Source organism: Typha angustifolia, chromosome 7, assembly GCF_048772165.1.
Source record: "Typha angustifolia cultivar Huaian chromosome 7, ASM4877216v1, whole genome shotgun sequence".
Lineage (NCBI taxonomy): Eukaryota > Viridiplantae > Streptophyta > Magnoliopsida > Poales > Typhaceae > Typha > Typha angustifolia.
The window spans coordinates 17,378,073-17,399,763 of record NC_133245.1 but is presented as its reverse complement, the minus strand read 5'-3'; the positions used below and the strand labels follow the sequence as shown (position 1 = coordinate 17,399,763).

General features: G+C 38.9%; 4 protein-coding genes across 10 annotated transcripts; 1 reads left to right on the top strand and 3 right to left on the bottom strand.

The window, feature by feature from the left end:
- Positions 1 to 982: 982 nt before the first annotated feature.
- On the bottom strand, positions 983 to 6,042 carry LOC140763813 ((S)-ureidoglycine aminohydrolase). Its single transcript, XM_073102168.1, has 13 exons — positions 5,868 to 6,042; positions 5,649 to 5,774; positions 4,503 to 4,590; positions 4,350 to 4,426; positions 4,054 to 4,093; positions 3,598 to 3,664; positions 2,989 to 3,074; positions 2,781 to 2,862; positions 2,400 to 2,456; positions 1,906 to 1,944; positions 1,651 to 1,721; positions 1,502 to 1,555; positions 983 to 1,394 (listed from the first exon to the last, which is right to left on the bottom strand). The coding sequence occupies exons 1-13, from the start codon at positions 5,935 to 5,937 to the stop codon at positions 1,325 to 1,327; spliced, it is 927 nt and encodes a 308-aa protein (XP_072958269.1). The 5' UTR covers positions 5,938 to 6,042; the 3' UTR covers positions 983 to 1,324.
- A 256-nt stretch (positions 6,043 to 6,298) lies between these two features.
- Positions 6,299 to 14,160, top strand: LOC140761868 (subtilisin-like protease SBT2.5). Of its 7 annotated transcripts, XM_073099376.1 has the most exons (12): positions 6,299 to 6,490; positions 7,171 to 8,478; positions 8,568 to 8,614; positions 8,707 to 8,771; positions 8,862 to 9,012; positions 10,121 to 10,518; positions 11,484 to 11,579; positions 11,702 to 11,771; positions 11,861 to 12,143; positions 12,243 to 12,577; positions 12,897 to 13,164; positions 13,272 to 14,160. In XM_073099376.1, exons 4-12 carry the CDS (start codon positions 8,713 to 8,715, stop codon positions 13,958 to 13,960), a joined length of 2,349 nt encoding a protein of 782 aa, XP_072955477.1. In that variant the 5' UTR covers positions 6,299 to 6,490; positions 7,171 to 8,478; positions 8,568 to 8,614; positions 8,707 to 8,712; the 3' UTR covers positions 13,961 to 14,160. The 7 variants fall into 7 exon arrangements, with proteins under 7 accessions (XP_072955477.1, XP_072955475.1, XP_072955476.1 ...); XM_073099374.1 differs by having other exon boundaries at positions 8,568 to 8,771; XM_073099375.1 differs by having other exon boundaries at positions 6,299 to 6,763; positions 8,568 to 8,771.
- Positions 14,161 to 15,479: 1,319 nt separating this feature from the next.
- LOC140763039 (RNA-binding KH domain-containing protein PEPPER) lies at positions 15,480 to 20,598 on the bottom strand. The gene is made up of 6 exons (XM_073101069.1): positions 20,075 to 20,598; positions 18,988 to 19,243; positions 17,490 to 17,638; positions 17,144 to 17,407; positions 16,041 to 16,235; positions 15,480 to 15,893 (listed from the first exon to the last, which is right to left on the bottom strand). The coding sequence occupies exons 1-6, from the start codon at positions 20,480 to 20,482 to the stop codon at positions 15,711 to 15,713; spliced, it is 1,455 nt and encodes a 484-aa protein (XP_072957170.1). The 5' UTR covers positions 20,483 to 20,598; the 3' UTR covers positions 15,480 to 15,710.
- A 517-nt stretch (positions 20,599 to 21,115) lies between these two features.
- On the bottom strand, positions 21,116 to 21,427 carry LOC140762623 (E3 ubiquitin ligase complex SCF subunit scon-3-like). Its single transcript, XM_073100494.1, has one exon. It carries the CDS (start codon positions 21,425 to 21,427, stop codon positions 21,116 to 21,118), a length of 312 nt encoding a protein of 103 aa, XP_072956595.1.
- Between the last annotated feature and the right edge of the window lie 264 nt (positions 21,428 to 21,691).

Below are 21,691 nucleotides of genomic sequence, written 5' to 3'. Positions count from 1 at the left end.
GATGAATTTGGTCTCTTGATTGATCTAAAGAAGTTGGAAACCAACATTATTAGTATTAGGTGGTCTGCCATTATAAAAAGAAGATCATTATCAACATAGTTAATCCATTGCACTTAAAGGAAAGCAACTGAGTGACTCAAGTGTTAATTAAGGTTGAAATCATACTTTGTTGCATGATGTCTCTTTATATAAAATAGTTGAAGTAATCTTCCTCTGTTGCTCTAGAACTCCATGGATAAATTTTCAATCTTTCTGATGTTTTTATGATTTTAATACTCCAATTATAAATATATGGTATCTTATTAGTTCATATTAAGGTGGTGGAGCTAATTTTACAATAGTCACTACCATATTCTTTCTTTGTTCTAGGTATATAATTAGACAGAAACATGAGAGGCCAAGAGGGTTTTAGCTAGTCAAAGATTCAAAAGCATCAAACTAAACTAATAGGAAAAAGAAAGTAGAAAATTTAAATTTAGGCATCACCATCTTGTAGGCAAAATTCAAAGGTTGGTAGGAATATTTACCTTGGATGCTACACCAGGCAAGATGCACTCTAGGGGTTCCTTTGCAAAAAGGATAGGCCTCTGATTAAAACTTCAGCACCTCTTCAAAGCCACTAATGATGGCCATCAACAAAGTGGACTAGCTTTGTTATGGACTTTAAAATTTGGAATCATTTAGCATAAAGAAACACACACATTGGTCAGGAAGCTACTAGAGCATATGTTCAAAGAATCATTGGAGAGATCGATATGATTCTTTCACTGATTGCTTCAGAAAGTAATAAGGATTGATCCCCTAATAGAAAACTTACTTAGAAAGAAAGATTAAAGTGTCCAAACTTAGCTTATGTACTCTAACTATATAATGATCTCTGTTGGGCACTGATGATATCGAATAATATGACCAGGCTAAGATTAATAAACAGAGAGCAGTATTAGACATCTATGTTCATTATTCCCCAGAGATCACTTCAGGATTGAAATTGGTCAAAGACGCCTGCTTTATTAGATTAGTCCATGACATACAGTAACCAGCTCTGACAAAATGAAGGAGTTCTTCCCAAATTCTTTAATGATCTCAATGAGTTACGGTATCCTGTACATGAATGGCACAGAATACATGACGAGTAGATAGAAGAATCCACCACTCTCCTACATCAGATCAATTGACTGTCTTTACTAACAAAACCACCTTTCACAGGTAAATAAAACATCCCCTATCCACTGGATATTTTTGCTGGAGGAATGCTTTTAAACATCATAACTCAAACTTGATTTGTGATTCACCCCTCCTTTTGTATGTTCATATTCGCATTTGGTTACAGTGGATCCCGGTTGACATCCTTGTACAGCAAGTATCGTGACCGTGTTTTCCCCAACGCGGCATACCTGAAATAGTGAAACAATACGAATTTCATCTAAAAAGAAACTGAAACACGTAAGCCTAGCCTTTGAAGGATCCAAGAGCCCTTCAATTCAATGAAGAAATAAAGTACCACTGCGGTACAAATGGTGCCATCCAGATGGCATCGCCTGCTTGAATTGGATACCTGTTTTTATTAAAGTTATTAGAAGATTGCTATGTGAAAGAGATACACCTCAAATTCAACTTTAAGAACACTTTAGTAGGAGGTGGGAATTTTACCAGCTGTCACCCAGACGATATATTCCTTGCCCCTCTAAAAGAAGCAAGCCGTGCTGATTGTAATGAACTTCCTGTTCCAAGAAGGCAGTGAAGCAGAATATTATAATATTCCAAAGAAACAGTTTGCAAACAAACCAAGCAGAATTATATGGCGATGCCAGGAAAAATATCCTCTATATGAACTGTGATATCAATTATGTTATTCTCCTAATATCGTAAAGAAAATGATTATCAGAAAAAACAAATTTAGCATACCTTCACATTAAGATATTCTCCTGGTTGAAAATCCATAATCTGCAGACATGGAATAGTCAGTATATAAGAAAAATATCTTGTTAAATAATTGACTCTCGAATGCCTAAGATAAAATACACACAATAGAGGAGATTTGTAACCAGAAATTTGTACTCAAACCATCCAGTGATTTTACTGAAAGTTATATTGCGAGTATATTTTGTATTGATTGGTTCTTTATATAGAAGATGAACACGGGCACATTTAAAAGGGCACAGCCCTACTGGTTGATAGTTGGCATATCAAAAGTTGTGCTAACAAATTAGCTACTTCTTTGATTGTTTATATGATGGATATAAGATCATTGTATTCAAATATGACATTAAAAAAAATGAGCACTTCGATGTAGGTGGATGATAACACAACAGGATGAGAGATGTAGGGAGAAGCAGACATAAGTAAATATATCTTACAAAATGAGCAAAGAATCTCAACAGAGTATACAACTGGCTTACATGAATATTAAAATCATAGGGGGCTGAAGTCGGTAGAAGCTTCCTCAGTTCAAACACCTACAGAAAAGAGACATAAACAAAATAAAAAATTTCAGCACTAAGAAGCATACAAAAGTAAGGGAAGCAGAGAACAGTGAGAAATATAAGACAAGAGAAAATGACAGAGGCAAGAAGGCTAGAAGACTTTTTGCAAACAGTTATAGGAACTCCTTTTCTTCCATTCATATTTATCTAGTTTTATTCTATAACAGCTTATGATAGAATTTGAATCATATGTAAAAATGATGTGCCCAACATAACAATGTGATCCATCCCCATATAGTTTGATGGACAAATTGCTAAAAGAGAAGTGGGTCAAAAAAAAAAGACTCACAAATCTACCTCTCCTGGAGTTTCAAGAAGTGGCTGTTTATCTGTTGTACTGACAATTTGTTCAGGACTAGCATTGTTGACGCTGACATACCTGAAATAGTGAAGATAACTTAGCTCTTAGGCATTAACTTCGCAATACAAATGGAAAAAGGAGAAAATTTAAGATGATGCAGGAACTTATTTATTTAAGATGCTAAAATATGGTTGGGCAAACAACCTCCGCTCAAAGATGACAAGAATAGCTGATTTGCGGCACTTCAACATATGCTCCACATTAGCAGGCAGATAAGCATATGAATCCACCTGCATAAGAGTCCACATAGGCAAGGGCCATTAGATGCTTCCATCGATTCCCAGATTCTCCAAATAAAAACGAAGAATAGGAGACTCAGGATTGAAATTTAGCAATGCAACCATTTAGCTCAACAAGGAGCTGGCTAGTCACAAACTTGATGACACCAAAATATAGAAGACATGCCAAATAAAGGAGGAAACCAGGAAAGAGTATTGGTAGAAACTAAAGGAGAGAAACATTTGATGGAATTTTGTGATCTGACTAAGCATATACAGCAGATGAACACAAACAAATTCCAGTGTATATTTATGTATGATACTTGTTTCTCTTTGCCAAAAGCATCATCCAAATGTAAAGGTAAGAAGAGAATTCAAAATAGAAAAGGTAGGTTTTGGTCATACAATGTAATTATGTGCTGCCTTGTGACCGATGTAAATTAAGAGCACAAGAATAATCATATTTGTAAGCAAGTTAAAAATTAGAAAAAAAAAAAGATCAGATGCTTAAAGAAAAGAAAAAAAAGTTTCTTACAGGCAGCTTATGGCTCATTTCAGAACTATTGGACAACAGAATGCTACCGTCAAGCACAAATAGAAACCTGGAAAAATTATATAAGATAATTAATAGACAATGTTTGGAAGAAAATTAGTTAAAGAGCTTCAAACAATATAAAGCAATATGCAGGACAGAGAAGAGGCTGATAAATCAAATTTATCATGCATGAATTTTGTTAATATCCATCCTATTTTTGCTCTTTTCCTTAATTGACTTGGCTAGATGCTATGATCCATGGGTTTTGTTAATATCCATCCTACTGTTGCTTCTGAGTCCTTCCTTTTACATAATATGCAATATCAAGTAGATTATTGTTTTACAGGATCATAAATGCACTAAACAGATCTCTGCATCCAGGCATTGCATTGAGAAAGATATCTGATATCATGATTCTCTAAATAGCTATTCCACTTCTGAGAAGAGAATGTACACCTTTCAACATTTTTTGGGGGCAACCCTGATCTAGAGTCATCTGCATAATAACAAAATCACTTGTATTACTATCATACTATGCATCAGAAAGTTAGCAGAAAAATTAAAAAAAAAAAGTCAGATGACACTTGTAATAAGCAAATGGAGAAAAGGAATCATCTTTAAAAACAAACTTTCTACAATTACACCAGTCCATAATAGTCTCTCAAAATGATACTCTAGGCTATAGCTCTTATAATTTCTGTGTACCATACAAAATGCACCTCTCATATCTTACAATGATGTGACATACATACCTTGCATCTTTGCTAAGTACATCGTGAAGTGTGCTCCCATGGCTGGAGTTATCAAATATGCCCCTAATGTGTTAATCCTAAAGTAAAAGAGAAAATTTTAGAGATGTGAATTGAACGAGATTATAGAAGTGCACAAAAAGACAACAAAGGTACCAATTTGGTAGGGGGCTGAATACTTGGCTTTCTGGTGTTATTATGGCATGATCCCTTTTATATACACTTCGTGTGAAACCAGGTAAATCTTTGAATGGTACATCAGAAATTAAAATGATGAGATTAGTTTGAAGAATACTAGAAATAATAATAAAGTCTAACTCACACCACCATAATCTTAAAAGCTTTTAAGTAAAATCTGTTCCATAATACATTGGCCAGCACGCACTCTGTCATAGGAACAACAAAAATCACACCTTGGTCTACAACAATGAATATTTTGCAGCAAATGACAAGTGGACATGGAGTTACCATTGGAAATTATTTCTTACTACTTAGCTATAAGTATAATTAACTCAAGTGTTACAAAGAGAAAAATACAGTTAAGTCCATACTTTATATAAGAACTCTACTACCTAGTCATTGAGCTCATTCCATATTGACTCCTTTTGCGATTCTTCACATGATCAATTAAAAAACTGTATATGAAACCTTTAAAACCCTCAACCTGAATTATCTTGATCCTTAAAAGTACAGTCATCTCAGTTGGCATAATCTTGACAAAACAATGCAGCAACTATAGGATCCTTAGACCATCCACCAACATCATTCAGATTAATTTCATACTAGTTTCAGACTCAGTTACAAGCAGCACCAGAATACATCATTATCATGATATATGTACGTGTTTGCGTTTGCGTTTCGATAGAACACGATAGAGCTTGTTGAGACCTTAATTCCAGCCTTATTAATTAGCACGTCAGTTAATGACAAAAACAGAACATTAAATCAGGTATTTCACTTCTTGTCGAGAATTGAAGAAATAATAATCTACGAAAGCAAGAATATATGTAAATCTCCGCAATTGGACTAAAGCAACCAGATTTTTACATCAGATAATCTGCTCTTAATCATCAAATGAGAAGAGATTGCATTTAATTTCACCCTTTTTTTCCCCAACATTTTGTATAGTTTGCCGCAGGGACAGAAAAATCACAAACCCACCAACAAGATTCAATCTTTTTTGGTACCCAGGTGGCGAAATCCATTTAGAGACACCACCGACCACGAACAAACCCAGACCATAAGAATCAACGAAGGATAAGATACAAATAAACAAGAAATGATCTTTCTCGGTTCTTTCACCTTGGAGGTGGGTGGGGGAGAGCGTGGGGTTAGTGGCCTTCCAGTAGAGAGGCTGCGAGGTCGAATCTATGATGGACGGGCCAGCAGAGCAATACTCTTCCGCCCCAAGCGCCGGTAACACCGTGCCTACGAAAGCAACAAAAAAAAAAAGCGGTTAGGTGCCTCCATTGCAAGAATTGACAGGTCGATCGGGAGAGAGGGCAAAATCTTTGCATATACCCCATGGAAGGAGGAGGAGGAGGAGGAGAAGTTGGGAGGAATAAGATGAGAAGGAGATGAAACAAAGCATCTGGGCGTTTGGTTGGTTGGATTTCCGAATGAATGCTTCTATACTTTGTTGCCTTTCTTCTCAGTGCGTCCTGCCCACTGGTGTTGGCTCTCGTGACGATGATTCAGAGTCTCATATACGACAGTCGATAGAGCGTATATAACTAAAATAATTTATTTCCCGAAAAGTAATGGAATTTTTCATTCTGCACCTTGCTTTACACATTTATTTCGATTTCGATTTATTTATTCTGCGGATAGAAGAGATTTATTGTAATAGAATAAAAATGCGGGCGGTAATATGCAAAAACGACAATGAAGTGCTCTAATTATAAATATTACCCATGTCTCGATGTGCTGTAGTATACTAGTATCCATAAGTTCCGAGATGAAGCGGTGTCCTCTCCGGTCCATTGTTGCCGCTCCGACGTGTTCGCCATCGTCTCGCTCGCGGACGTTCTGGCGGCCATCGGCATCGACATTAACATTACCCAATCGAACTCTGCGATCGCATCGAGAACGTTCGCCGCTTCTCAATAGCAGGAAATTCCGACGGCCCTGAGTTGATCGATCAGGTAACCTGGTTCTCCGTACAAATTTATCGTTTCTTATCTATACCAATTTCCTGCCAGAGTATCCCGTTGCTACGTGATGTTGCCACTGAGAATCAATCATGGAAGCTCATGGGTATGTTGTAACCCGATACCTAACTGGGATTCTGCAATGCATCGAGAGTAAGAGGAGCTCGAAGGCTCGGATCAAGAAAAAATTGACTACAGCCTTTGGATGATTTATAGGAATTCTATCTTGAGCCTGTCCAATACGACAGTCATTATGCTTATGCCGCGGCAAGTCTATTTTTCGTTTTTTTTTTTTTTTTTGCCAGCCTATCTTCATATCATGGATTTCTTGCCATTATCTTCGTACTCAAAACTTCATCAAACTTCTGCTATGCATGTTCTATCCCTTAAGATGTATATGTTGTATTTCTCTTTTGTATCTTGGGCATCTGGAGTGACTGGATGCATTAGATTTATCTCTTTGTACAACTCCTGAGTCTATTAAACAAAAAATTTGTAATTTTGACAGAGATGTAACGTTAGCTATTTCTAAACTAATAGTCAGAATCTGGGACCGAAGTTACGAATTTCTTTTGTTTCTTTTATTCATCTTAGACTTTTAGTTCATGTATTTCTATATGATTTGTGGTGTTTCTGGTTGATATTGATGATGATTGAAAATTCTGGCTCTCTAGGTCTCAACAGTATCACAAAGTCACTTCTTTCATTGGAAGCTACTGTGGTCAATGCTGCTAACTGCTAAGAATACTCCAGCCAATCTCCACTACAGGTTGCTACGAAGGGAAAGATAAAGGCATGCTGATAAAGAAGTGAGGTCGTTTTATCTAGGAGAGTGTTCTTATGTTCATTGTTTGAGTGATTGAGACAGATGAATGTGTTTTTTATGTTTCTGCACAATTCTTGAAGTGTATGGCAGTTGGACTCATCAGGTTAGATTCTGCATGCTAGTTAAAATTTAAACCATATTAACGGTGCTCTATGAGAGCTAGAGAATTATTGGCTTCTATATAATACTTCAGTATCTTCTTATCTAGTTGAACATGCAGTGCCATATTGGTTATGTCCCCTATATCTCAGTTGAAGAGTTTTGACTAAATAGAATGTTTAGGGTTAGTTTGCCTACACAATGAGTGTTTCTCTTGGATATACTCTCATCTTCTGCTTTTCATTAGCAACTTCATAACAAACTCGACCAGTGGAGGTGAATGCCAGTCTGCCACATTAACCAAAAGGTCTTTTTTAGATTGGCTCACTGGACATGCTATATGTGGACTTATGGCGGTGGATTCATGATTCCAAATACTTAAGCATGTTGCTTTCTTGCTTGCAGTAAATACAGATCACTGGTTTCATTTTCTATCTTTATCTTGAAGTTTGGAAGGGCTGTATATAGGCATGTCTTGCATTCTGTTCACAGTATTTACAATGTTCTAATGATCCTTAGTCCTCGGATGGAAAACCTAAAGGTTGTGCTCTTGAGCCTCAAACTAAAGCTCTGTATATTAAATGATACTAGTGCATAGCGCATTCTGTGTTTCATCATTTTTGACATTGGACAGCATAAATAGTTTAAGGATTTTTCTAGGCATCCATAAACATCAAACTAGTTATAAAATGCTTCACAACCTGATTGTTCTATGATCTTACTAGCTTTCGTTCTATTTACGACATGCTGCTGCTTTCAGCATTTCTCTTAGCATGTCCGTGATCAAGTTATTAATTTTATTTGGTAGAAGGTAACCAATAAACTGAAAATTTTGCATCTTTACGACGAGACAGATGAATGTGTCATTGTTCTGTGCATTCACTCTAGTTTTCATCATAGAATGGGACTTGCTTGAACCTCATTTATGTGATGGTACATCCTGTAATTGGGTAATGTATTAAGGTAAGGGGAAATTTAGTAGTTTTGATGTAGGTGGGAGGTGTTTGGTTGCTACAAAGCTGTTGAGAAATGAGCAGGAGATGCGCAAATGTATGAGGTGCATGATCTTTTTTCTTTTCCTCTACCTCTGACCTACCAAGTTTTTATTCCAATTGGATCACCTTAAGTCCTTTTAATTGGGTGCAGTGTAAGACCTCGGAACCCTTCAAGGAATCACTTATACATCAACTTTGGTATCATGGCTCTCATCTCTATGTTTCTGCTTTTAAGTTCTCTTCTTGCATTGATGAGCCCATATGCTGGACCCTTTTCTGTCGTTGCAAAGGTTTACATGGTCCTAATTGAGGATGATCCTATTATAAATTATAAATCAAGTCAGAACCATATGATGTATGTGATTTCCATTTCCACCATTTTGATGCCTTGCTTGAAGTTCTATGTGTTTTCGATTAATCATACTGAGAAATGAAACTTATGCAGGAGTGGTGACAAAGCTCAGAAGTACAAAGAGAAGGTGCTCACTAGGCATGACATATTCCTAGAGTCTCTCCTCCCAACAGGATCCTATACAAAGCTCTACAGTTACGCTCACCTGCTCAATGGCTTTGCACTTCATACAACATCTGAAAAGGTGCATGTTATTTAATTTTGTGGGAAAATGTTGTATGCTAGATTAAGTTGTAGGATGTTGGATGGAATGTCCTACTTGAAAATCACAGTCATTGGCAAAGACCAAGAAGCACATGAAGAAAAAGGATCATGTTTTATGGGAGATAGAATGTGCTAGCTAGGCTAGCTGCAAGCTACTAACAACAATCCTCCACTAAGCATGCTTAGACAGTGTCACTCAATGAAATAAATAGAACAGTCTCTACCCATTTCTCATACTGCTATTCATTCAACAATGTGCACTGTTGATTGGCACTAGCTTCTAACTTTGGTGTCCAGAAAGTATATGAAAGTTACATACTCAACCATACTGTACTTATTTCCCCCAAGCATAAATTTAACCATCTACCGTGGCATCAGACGTAGCCAGATAGGATGATTGAACAAAGCAACACATTTAGAGCATCATGGAAAATAATGTATGTGAAAAATGCAATTTCTTAAGTTCTAGCTGAACTTGATGAATTAGCCATTCTCATCTACCAGAATTGCTACTTAAAGACTCTTGGTCCTTTGTAGTTCTCGAGTCTCTTTGCTGTGGAATATATATAAAATAATCCATGTTCCCTCTCATGCCACCATAAATCATTCTGGCAAATGAAAATTAAATTATAATATTCTTAACCCTAAATAATTGCCTGATTTCGTACAGTTGGCACACTAATCCATGGGAAGTGAGAAATTTTTGAAGGGTGTCCTTTTAACTCTTCAGAAGGTCTTTGAGATGTATGCTTAGTATATATTGCAGTGTTTGTCTATCCAGTTGCAGCTGTGATTCCTTCTTTTTCTTGTTGCTATTACCTTTCGTCCCTCCTTTGCTGCTTTATTTGCATCTTGGTGATATTTATGTACTAGCTATTCATCTTTCCTTTCAAAAGAATGATGATTCTTGAACTTGAATATGCCTTTAATGACAAATATTGTCAGGTTCACTAGCATATCTAACAAACATTCTTTAATGTAGTCAAAATGTCTGATGCATACATTTCTTAGGGAAGTTCCTCTATTGGATGACCCCGAGTTACTCCAAAGGCTAATCAAATGTTAACTTTGATTTATATGCGTAATAGGCTATTAAAATTCTCGATGGTGCAAGGGGAGTCAGAGTCATCCATGAGGACATTAAGATGACCAAGATGACCACGTACACTCCTGAGTATACTGGAATCTCCTCTGGAGTTTGGCCAGTTTTAGGTGGTGCCGAAAGATCTGGTGACGGGGTGGTTATTGGTATGATAGACACTGGCATCAACCCGAGCCATCCTAGCTTTTCTAACGACAGGCCTACATCAGTATCAGAACTCAAGAAATTCAAAGGGACATGTGAAGCAGGAGATGCATTCCCTTCAACTGCATGCAATGGAAAGATAGTCAGCGCCCAGTTCTTTGCACGTGGAGCTATAGCAGCCGGTGACTTTAATGCAACGCACGAATATGCGTCCCCTTTTGATGCTGACGGTCATGGCAGGCAAGTGCAAAAGACATTCTACCCCTTTAAATTTCACTTACAGTTCATTTTTTTCCTCTTCATGTATTAGATGCATTCAATGACCTCTTTTGTTCATTATCTCAGATTCTCAATGCTATTTAAATTAATTAACTGATAGATCACTGAGAAAACATAAAATTAAAATCTTCTTAATTGGCCTTTGTACAAGAAATCAGACACTTATGGCTTTGTCAAGAATAAATTTAGCCTTGTAGATTTACGGAATCTCTCATCTTAGAAGAGAATAGGAGCTATTCTTATTTATTTTGGGTGGAATACTTCAGTTTGACAGTATTACCGGCTACATAAGTTAGCACAAGACTCTTTCCCTTCCATCATAAGTTTTTTTTTTTTTTCCTTTTCTTGCTTTGTTGCCTTACAATTGCATGACTCAATCTTACAGCCAATAAGGGTTGGCTTTTCATCTCTCTGGTCCAAAGAATTCCTAGCAAACTTTGGTCTTCTGGTAAATTGTTAATTTTACAATGTTCATTTTATCTGCTACCAATCTACCATATGTGAACCCTACAATGAGCTTTTCAGATTACACTATATCTTTTATTCTGTGATTGTAACTGACACTTGATCAGATCCACTACATGAGAATGCCAGGCAGTGGGAGTGACAAGTATCTCAATATGCAGTGTTGTAATTTATCATCTGAACCAATATATGAAACAATAATTGGCCTATTTTCAGATTTATAGAAATTTACTCTAACTATTAAATGACTTGCACTTCCAATCTTTCAATCCATTTTGCAATTTATTTTCACAATGTCACAGAATAATTCCTGAATTGTATCACAGGACCACTTGACCCTTATTGTCCTTGGTTAACTTTGCTGATATCCGTGTAGTGCTTCAGTTTTGACTGCAACTTCATCAAACCTTCACCTCCTTTAGTCATTGTAACATGCGATGGCTTTTACTATGCTTCCACAGCCATACTGCCTCAATCGCTGCTGGAAATTACCATGTACCAGTGTCTTCTAAATGCTATAACTATGGGTATGCTAGTGGCATGGCTCCTGGAGCTCGGTAAGAAAAATACATCCACACATGTGATACTCAAATTGACTCTTAAATTTCCAAAGCTGTAGCACCTTCTGCATTCACAGCATCCAATTCCAACTCTGTTTATCTTTGTTTTTCATTAATAGGATAGCCATTTATAGAGCTTCCTACTCTTTCGGTGGTTATATGTCTGATGTGGTTGCAGCAATTGACAAGGTGCCATCATTCATTCTCACAGTCTACTATCTAGATAAATCCAAACCAACTAAAATTATAGGCATATTTTGCTATTCCGTTACCTGCAGGCAGTGGAAGATGGTGTTGATATTCTGAGTCTTTCAATTGGGCCCTCATCAGTTCCTCCTGGACCTGCCTCTTTTCTTAATATATTAGAAGTGCAGCTGCTGTTTGCCACCAAGGCTGGAGTGTCAGTAGTTCAAGCAGTTGGTAATAGAGGGCCTGATTCAAGCACAGTACTCTCATTTAGCCCATGGATAACAAGCGTGGCAGCTTCAACCACTGACCGAAAGTACAACAACTCAATAATACTTGGCAATGGGCAGGTCCTGTCTGGCATCGGCCTTTCTCGTAATACAGCCCTCGGAACTTAATTTGAATAGATTTGGAGTTTATACATCTGTAGTACCTCCATTCTTTTCTAATTACATTCTTTCTCTGTTTATCTAGCACCAACACCGGATGAAGTGATGTTCCCAATAGCGGCAGCCGAAGACGTGAGCACCAGGAACAGGAATGGAACTACTGCATGGCTCTCAAATTGCCAGGATCCAGGATCCTTTATTCCATCTGTGGTTCGGGGGAAGTTGATCATTTGTGCATACGTAACTCGGTTCATCTATGCTCCTACACGCATCAGTGTGATTTTCGACACTATCCAGAAGATTGGAGCAGCTGGAGTCATAGTTACAACAGATCGTGACCTCCTAAACTCTGAAATTGGAGTTGAATCAATGACTTTATCAGTCCCTGGAATTGTGCTTCAAAGCACGCAAGACTCACAGGTATATTGTGCTTCCAGTAATTTACATCTGCAAGAATGCTACTTAATCTTTGTTTCCATGCATATCCAACACTTTTCAGCTTCATGGATCAGAGTTTCTCATTTCCCTTGATAGTTCCTTCATTTGTGAACGTCAATTGACTCTATTCTAAGTTCATGCAATTGTGAGATAACCTTCTAAGTTGAAATGAGCATAAAGAGAGATTTCAGCAGTACTGCCAAGTGGTTTTTCTTAGTCAAGAAATAAATGCAAAAAATTCATAAGAAGAAATAAGAGTCTGTATGATTAAATTATCCTCTTCACTATATTTGAATGGTAGGCTTTGTGGGACTACTACAGTTCCAACACAGCACGAGGCGTAAATGGACATGTGATTAGCTTCGTCGGAACAGGCAGAATTCAAGATGGACGGCACGCCATTTATACCGGAGATGCACCTACTGTTGCATCCTATTCTTCAAGAGGACCTGACATAAATAATAACCTGAGGGAGGCTGCTGACGTCCTTAAGCCCAACATCATGGCTCCGGGCTCTGCCATATGGGGAGCATGGAGCCCCAGTAGCCACAGTATAGAAGAAGTTACGGGTAGGCACCTGAAACCATATTATGCACTCTATTTTGTTTTATAAGTAGTGATGTATACTCAGATGGCTATGCTAACAATGCAATTTATCTTTAACACCTTTAAATAGGTGAGGACTTTGTAATGCTATCAGGCACGAGCATGGCTACTCCACACATCTCAGGCATTGTAGCTTTGATCAAGCAGAAGCACCCTGACTGGAGCCCAGCTGCCATCATGTCAGCTATGATGACGACTGCCGATGTAACTGACCGTTATGGTCGCCGTATTTTGGCCCAACAGTCAGATAAGTTGAGCACAGCTACTCCTTTCGACTATGGTGCTGGATTCATTAATGGTGCTCGGGCAATTGATCCGGGCTTAATATTTGACATCGGGTTTGAGAACTACATCCAATTCCTATGTACCGTTCCTGGGATCGACGAGGGGACTTTGAAGAGGGCAGTGGGCGTTGGATGCCCAATGTCTCGAATGCTGTGGTCCTCAGATTTGAACACTGCAAGCGTGACGGTGACCAACTTAGTTGGATCAAGGCGGGTTGCTCGGAGGGTGACCAGTGTTGCCACCGTCATGGAGAGGTATACAGTCACCGTGCAGGAGCCTGCCGGGGTAGCAGTGACCGTCACACCTCAAGTTTTCATGATCAGCCCGAATTCATCTAGGGGCTTGAGGATCTTGCTGCAGGCAATAGAGGCAACGAGCACATTCACTTTTGGGGAGGTGGTGCTTAATGGTGATAAGAATCATGTTGTTAGGATTCCTCTAGCCGTCTTGGCGAGCAGCACCTTGAGCCCATAAAAACTGAGGGCTTGGGTGAGTTCAAAATTCAAAGACATATCGCAGATCTCCGGATGTGAGTCATACGTATCATATAAACGAAGTTTCTGTTTGTTTTTGTTCTATCCATTCAGTTCCCATATGTGTACACCGACATCATGAGAAAATTTGGACTTTATTAAAACAATGATATCTAAGATGATAGTTGTTGAATTATGATTCAGAAGAGAATAGACAACCATTGGATATGGATTTATCGTAAAATAGCAATATTACATGATTGAAAGAGTGAAATTAATAGTCAATGAATTAGTTCTAGCAGCTCATAAAATTGATTTGTTTGTGTTTGAACATGTTACACTATGCATGTTCAAGTTAGGCCTATTGGATAATGACACGTAAGTAAATACAATCATCAGTACGAAAGACATAATAATATCCCCGCCTCTCTCTCTCTCTCTCTCTCTCTCTCCAGCTCCCAGGAATCAGGATTAGTTGGATTTCCGAATAAATCTTCTCTCTCCGTCGATCCTACTCTCCCCTCCTCTCCCATGGCGAAGATATCGTTCCGCCCACCACCCAAGAAGCGCCGCCGCCACCGACCAGCTCACCTCCCTCTCCTTCCTCCCCATCAAGCAATTCATCCCCGCGACACTCCCCTGCCACACCGCTTCAGCGGCCTCTAGTCCACCTCCCCCGACCTCCACCTCGACGACTGCGGCATCTTCCCCCAAAACTTCTCAAAGCCCGTCGACCGCGTCCTCCTCCTCCGGAACTCGGTCCCGATCCGCCCCTTTCGCCTCTCCGCCGACGGCAGCTTCTCCTCCTCCGATCTCCACGCCTGGATCCCCTGCATCTCCCACGGCGGCCTCCAAACGCTCTCCCTCAATCTCCGATGCGAGGAAACTCTAACGCTACCAAATTCCACTTTACCCTCCAATCCCTACGATAGATCGATCTCGAGCTACACACCGTCCAATTCTTCCGCTGGCCACCGTCGGCTTACCTTCCGTCGGTGAAGACGAATCCAGGAGTATTAAGTAAAATTTTAAAATTTTAGAAGGGTCATGATTCCCCCAGGATGTTCGATTTCATATTTTTCGTACAAGAGCAAGTTCACCACCTTCTCGACGTCGCGACTTTGGATGTTCCAAGGACTAAATTGGATTGCTCTCGACTCCGCACTGTGGTTGATTGATATCTCTGCCTGGAGAACATCGTTAACGGATGAGGAGCGATGGGAAAGAGGCTTGCTTGGAAGGAGGCTTGCTTGGAAAGAGGTTGAATTTTAATGGAGGGCACTATCACCGAACTTATTTGGAGCTTTTTTATTTAACATTAGTTTAATATATATATATACTAACAGTGGATCGGAATTATTTACATGTTTATATAATAAATTCAACTAACTAAAGATGAGTGTCCATAAGCATTTCCAAGCTTGTGCATATTGAGCAGTTATTTGATTTAAACATTAGATATCAGAAGCTAAACCACATGCAAACATTAACAATAAACCTGAGGAGAGGAACACGTGAGATGGCAGAACAAACAGCATTAAATCCATATGAAGAACAGGCTCCTGATGATAAAAGAGGACCATCATTTAGCTACATTTCAATAGACAGATTGACAACTAGATGGAGAGCAACTAACAGGTTAGGTTATCAAGTCCATTATCTTTACAGAGCACGCGAACAGCGCTATTCTCATTGATACCCACCCAGGATGGTCACAAAAAAGATCAGGGTCTAGTAGGCACAGAGCCCGCTCAATATCTGTACCCCCCACTGTAGCCACTGTAGCCAGAAGACCCATATCCACCAAGCGAATGCGATGTCAAAGATGATGATGGATAAGTCGCACTGCCCAACTGAGAATAACTTGATCTGTAGCCTGTATCAAGCCCCCCGTAACTGCTTCTCACGGGTTCTTTATGTCCTGCAATGAATTCCTGCATATATTGGAGACAGCAAATGAGATCAACGCTTGAATCAAGATCTGCCAGCTTTGTTTGAACACAGCAAGTTACAACTGTTCACCAGATATGAACTACTATACCTAAAACCAACGAAAAGGTAACAGATAAAAGGAAGTCTACCTGAATGAGCTGTTGAGCAGTTTGAACCTGTGATGCAGTCCCCTTGATCTCAACAGTGATCTCATCAGGTGCCACTCTGCTCTCCTGAACAGTAAGGACGGCTCCACTAGTAGCGCGGATGTATGATATGTTACCTCCCCCAATCCCAATGATATCCTCAGCGTACGAAAGTGGTATTTGCATAGTTTGTGTGATCTGAATAGCAAATTATTAGATGATTTTGATATAAATTAGCATAAGAAAGTTGTATCAAAAGACACAATTAATCTACCAAATATATGCCGATACCAACAGATTCCACTAAGGATTAAAAAAAAGGGTAGCCAAATCAGGTGATAATAAGTCCAGTGGTTTTAACAATGTGCCTTATGTAGCGAATTGTATAAAGAAAGAATGTGCTATAACCAGCACATGGAAAAAGTATGTGCTATATATGATGAAACAAAAACTATGGCGAGGAAAGAAATAGCTGCTCAAATTACTGGAGGCTATTCCAGGTCAACCTCAATAGAAAGAAGACTGCTTATATTTCTATATGGTATATCCTTGTGAGATGTGATACAATATTATGAAGCAGATTGCATACATTATTTCTTTACAGTAAAAACAACAATAAGCAAAGGAGCAGAAGCCTCCCATACAAACTAATGACTAGACTGAACCGGAGAGAAACAGATGCTCATCATGAGCCCGTTCTCGCAGAGGATCTCAAAATGAATGATTTACTGTGTATCAGGTCCCAAAATTAGAATTATTGGTCACTAGATCTTAAATATTTGTAGAGTAGGAAAGTATAAACAGGTTTAACCAAAATACATGATTGACAACTACATCTGTGTTGCTATCCACCAAGAGAATAATCGAGAAGAGTTTGGTATAGTATAACTTAATGTTCTTCAGATACATCATCAATCAACATACATAACCCAAGAAATCCTTTAGGGAAAACTCGTAAATATGATCTGATAAGATTTAACCACCATGCACTCTCCAAAAAACAAATATCAAGTCGTCTAGTAGTCTATAAACTAGAATAGAGTACCACTTATAGCAAGACCCCCCCAAAAAAAATTATATATATATAATCAATTAAAAAAACTGACCTGGGTAACTAAAGCACCAGGAGCACGGCCTACCCCCGATGATCGTAAACCAGAAAGAGCTGGATCTTGCCCATATAGCGATAGTCCAGTCCGTGAAGAAATTTGTGAATCCAACTGAGGTTCACGTTCAAGATATAAAGAATCCCTCTTCGCTGGCCGACTATATTCATTGCCAATCATGGATTGTTGTGCAGGATGGACTGTTGATTGCGTCCTGTCACTCCAAGCATCCCCTACATGTTCTTGAGTGGCTGTCGAATTATACTAGAGGAAGAACAAACCAATTACTACCGTCATCCATGAACAGTAAAAATTTAAACTAAAGCGGTGAAAATAAGAGACTTACATTCTTTTCAAACAAAGGCAGTACACTATGATCAACCAAAAACTTCCTGAGATGTTCAACTACTGCTTCAAGTGCTTTGAGAACCCTTGGAGATTCACCCTGTATCTCCACAACTCTTTCATCCGGAGTAGCATAGAATGGTCTCTCATCTAGCAACACAATTTACAAATTTTGTATCACCTCATAACATTTAACATCACAAAAGCAAAAGTCTAACCAATATCATGCATCCAGAAAGGAGAACATGTTTTCTATTAGCATACCAACTGCACTGATAATCTTTGTTGAAAAATGAGTTCACATACCAAAGTCATGTTCTTGCACCAAGAACTCAAGTTGAGAACCAAGATTAAGATTTTCAAGAAGATGAACAATTTAACAAACTGGAGAGAACAAGCCAGCTATCTATCTATCTATATATATATAAGCAATGGAAGAATATATCATGCATACATGCAAATAAATGCACATTCAGTGGGATTATAACTGGTACAGTAGCCATTCTTTTATATGTTCTACACCTAAAACTAATAGAATCATCCAAGTGAAATTTCGCCTTCTCAACATACAAGGTGCAAAATCTTCTTTATAACTTTCAGGTGATCAAGTAGGGCTTTGCACAAAACGAACTTAGAAATAAGGATGGCACTTGAGATAATGGAATTCTGCAATAATGAACGAAGTCAAACACGGATAGCAAATATGAGCCAGGATACAAAATACCAAGTTTATCAGCCATGTCAACCTAATAGGAAACACTAGCCCAGATCTTTCAGTGTATCAAGTTGAATCAATGATACTAACCAACAAATCGAAATCTCAGACAAAACTGGTGATTACCTTCGAAAAATTCTAGATGTGCTGATTGTACCAAATCTTGGAAAAATACTAAACTTACTGTCTTCTTTTTCTTTTCTTTGGTCTGTGCTTGTAGATAGTCAAACTCATACTTCCTCTAATTTCTTTCCCATATATTGCACATATACCTCTCCAAAAATGCTTACCTCACATTTCTCCATCAAAACTCAAAACAGCATATTTTCCCCTCAAATGCCCAATTTTCATATACACAGCTGTCAAACATTTTAATTTTCACATAGCCCTAAAAGTATTGATGATTTGCTTTTACATTTGCATCCGGCGAATACAAGTTATTGCAGATAGTCACTTTCGAGAAGATATCTATCATTTTTTGAAGAAAAGATGAAATTCTAATTAGATTAATAATTAAATCTAAATTATTGATGTCAAGTTAAGAAACAGAGTATAATATCTATGGTAAACAAAGTCACTTCAGGTTTACGTAGAGCACAGGACAGAGCCAAGGATCTAACTTGAGGAGGGTAAGGCATAAAAAGTACTTGATACCATTAGGACTGAACCATATAAAATCATGTACCAAATAGATCACAACTAGGTTCTTCTACTTATTGAATTAACTTATTGATTATTGAAGAAAAAGACCTTAATTTTATGAACGCAAGTCAAGCACCCATACCTCCAGAAAGAATCCTTATAACTGCATTTGATTTCTCCTGAATTGATTTTATTGAAGCACCCTGCTTTCCAATCAAATTAATGGCTTGTGATGATGCTACTAATAATCGAACTGCACATATATTTGGAACAGAAGATTTTGGTGTAGCGCTATCAGCCCCATTGTCTATTCCATTGACACGTTTAAAAACTTTGACCACAGCATGCATTGCAGGAGAAAACTCAGCCTCTGGTTCTTCTCTTCCAGATATTAAAACCTAGAAATGGCGAAATCATATTTAAAAATAGTAAAGCAAACAACTTATCATTATATATATCTGCAGCTTCAGTGCCTGATACTAACAATAATAATTCTGTATATTTTTTTAAGTAGATTTTCTCCTGATATTATTCCTCAATCACTACATACACATGTAGCTAAACTGGCATTTGAGTTCGACTGCAACCATTCTCCATTTTACACTATTGATAAATCAAAATCACCAGAACCAGCACCAGCATCGCAACCGTCCATCCTTTTTCTGGCAACGTCTGGTAGCTAAATTGATGAGAATTAATAAATTTTTTGCCTTACAACCTGATTTCACACTCTATATCATCAAATTGATAACATTATTTCTGAAACCAATTACCAGTCTATGAAAAAAAATATTCACCTTTACTAGAAGTTTCACCTTTCCAAACCAAGAGCTCTCTCTATCCCTAAGGCACAATAACATGATGCAGGAAGTTGCAATACAGGGCATACTAAACTGGTTGAGTAACTACCTTAAACAAATAATATAGCAGGTTGATGTATTAACAGGAAATATTGGTGTTTTTTCCATAATTGAAATGAAGCACACTAATTACAACAAAATATTCACCCTACCATATTTTTGGTTTAGAGCGAGGATTTCTCATTTCATATTTTTTAAGGGTTATTGATCCACTAAAGTCCAGCCGTACACTATGAGCTGCGGATAAAGCATTTAACAATCTCCAACCAAGAACTTAAAATTTTTAATATCGAGTCAAAACCTTCTGCAACCAATAAAATCGAGAACCGTCGAAACACATCAAGAGATACGATAAGGCGAGATGCTCACGATGCGGTCGGTAGTGCCGATGGGCCCATCGAGAATACGAATACGAGCCCTGGTCTCCTCGCAAAGCTTCTTGATGAACTCACCCTTGCGACCAATGATGCTACCTACCTTTAGCACCGGCACGATCATTCTAAACACGTTATCTCCGGGCCACCCAGGCCACTTCCTGATCTCCCCTCCCTCCGTCGCCGCCGCTGCGGAAGACGGTGCTTCCTCCTCATCCTCCTCCTCTTCCTCCTCTTCTGCGTCTCCGGCTTCGTCCTCTTCTTCCTCCTCTGGCTCCTCCTCCTCCGGCCCTTCCTCCGGCTCCTCCGCGGCGGCGGTTGGGGAGGCGGGGGCTGCGGACTCTGGCTCTTTCTCTCCTTCGGCTAGAGCAGTGTCAGTCGTGTCGGTGGGCGCCGCCGCCATCGAGAGGTGAGGGAGGGCAGAAGGTTAGGGTTAGGGTTTTGGGCTAGGTTTTGGAGGGAGAGGAACTGGATCTTTTTCTTTGTGAGTCGGAGCACGAGACGAGAGAGAGAAGCATAGCTAACGATCTTTTTAATAGTCCCACGTGAGGTTTCATCAGCTGGCTCGAGCCGCCTTATACACGTCGCACGAGTAAAAGGACGACACGTATGGACTCATCACCCGTTGGGCTCGGGCTTGGGTTTGGACTTGGGCTAGGCTAACTTACCGGGTGGGCTGTCATGGACTAAAGATAAACAACATATCATTCCCAACACCAACACAACAGTCAATAGGAATCGATAAAATTTTGTACGAATGTTTGAGTTTAAAATAATCTTCATCAATAAATGTATCCGATTAAATGAAATCACATCACGCATGATATGAATTTGAAGTCCCTAAAGTGGTAGAGCAACTTCAATTAATATAGAACTTCAGTTTAATACGTTTAATATATTTGAATGGATTTCAGTATATATATAGTGAGATCCCATCATCTGAAGTCAAATATAAATGGAATTCACTTATGGGAAATAAAAAATAAATTCTTATCTCATTCCAAATATATATATATATATATATATAAAGATCACATTATGTTATATATTGATCGAAAGCCCAGCCGAATTCTTCACCGCAATCCTCCACCGCCATGTCCTTGATGGTGTTAGCTACTTCCATGCACGCAAGTTCCAGCAGCTCCTTGTCTTCGAGGTAGTGCGCCGCCGCGGCCAAGTCGAGTAGCCACTCTTCGTTCCTCTCTACAAACTTGATATCGCAAAGCTTCAGCTCCTCCTCCTCCTCCTCTGTCTCCTCGTCGTCGTCGTCGAGGATATACGTGGTGACGTTGGAGGCCGGAACTACTCTGTTTTCCGCACCGCAGTCTTCGAGGAAGTTCTTTATCATCTGTGAATCTGCGATCGCTCTGCGACTGCGATGTCGAGGACGAACTCCATCCCTTCCCTGCTTTTGATCACCACCGTGTTCGGCGTCGAGGTTTCTGAAGCTGACATTGTCGAAAGGTTTCTAATCTCAAATTCGAAGAAGAAGAGAAGGGAAGAGATCGAGTCATTCGGAGAAAAGATCGAAGCAGTGGGTGGCATCTAGAGGAGAGGACGCATGCATAGTGGTGATTCGGATAAGAGTAAAAATTTAATGATAAAAATAGGA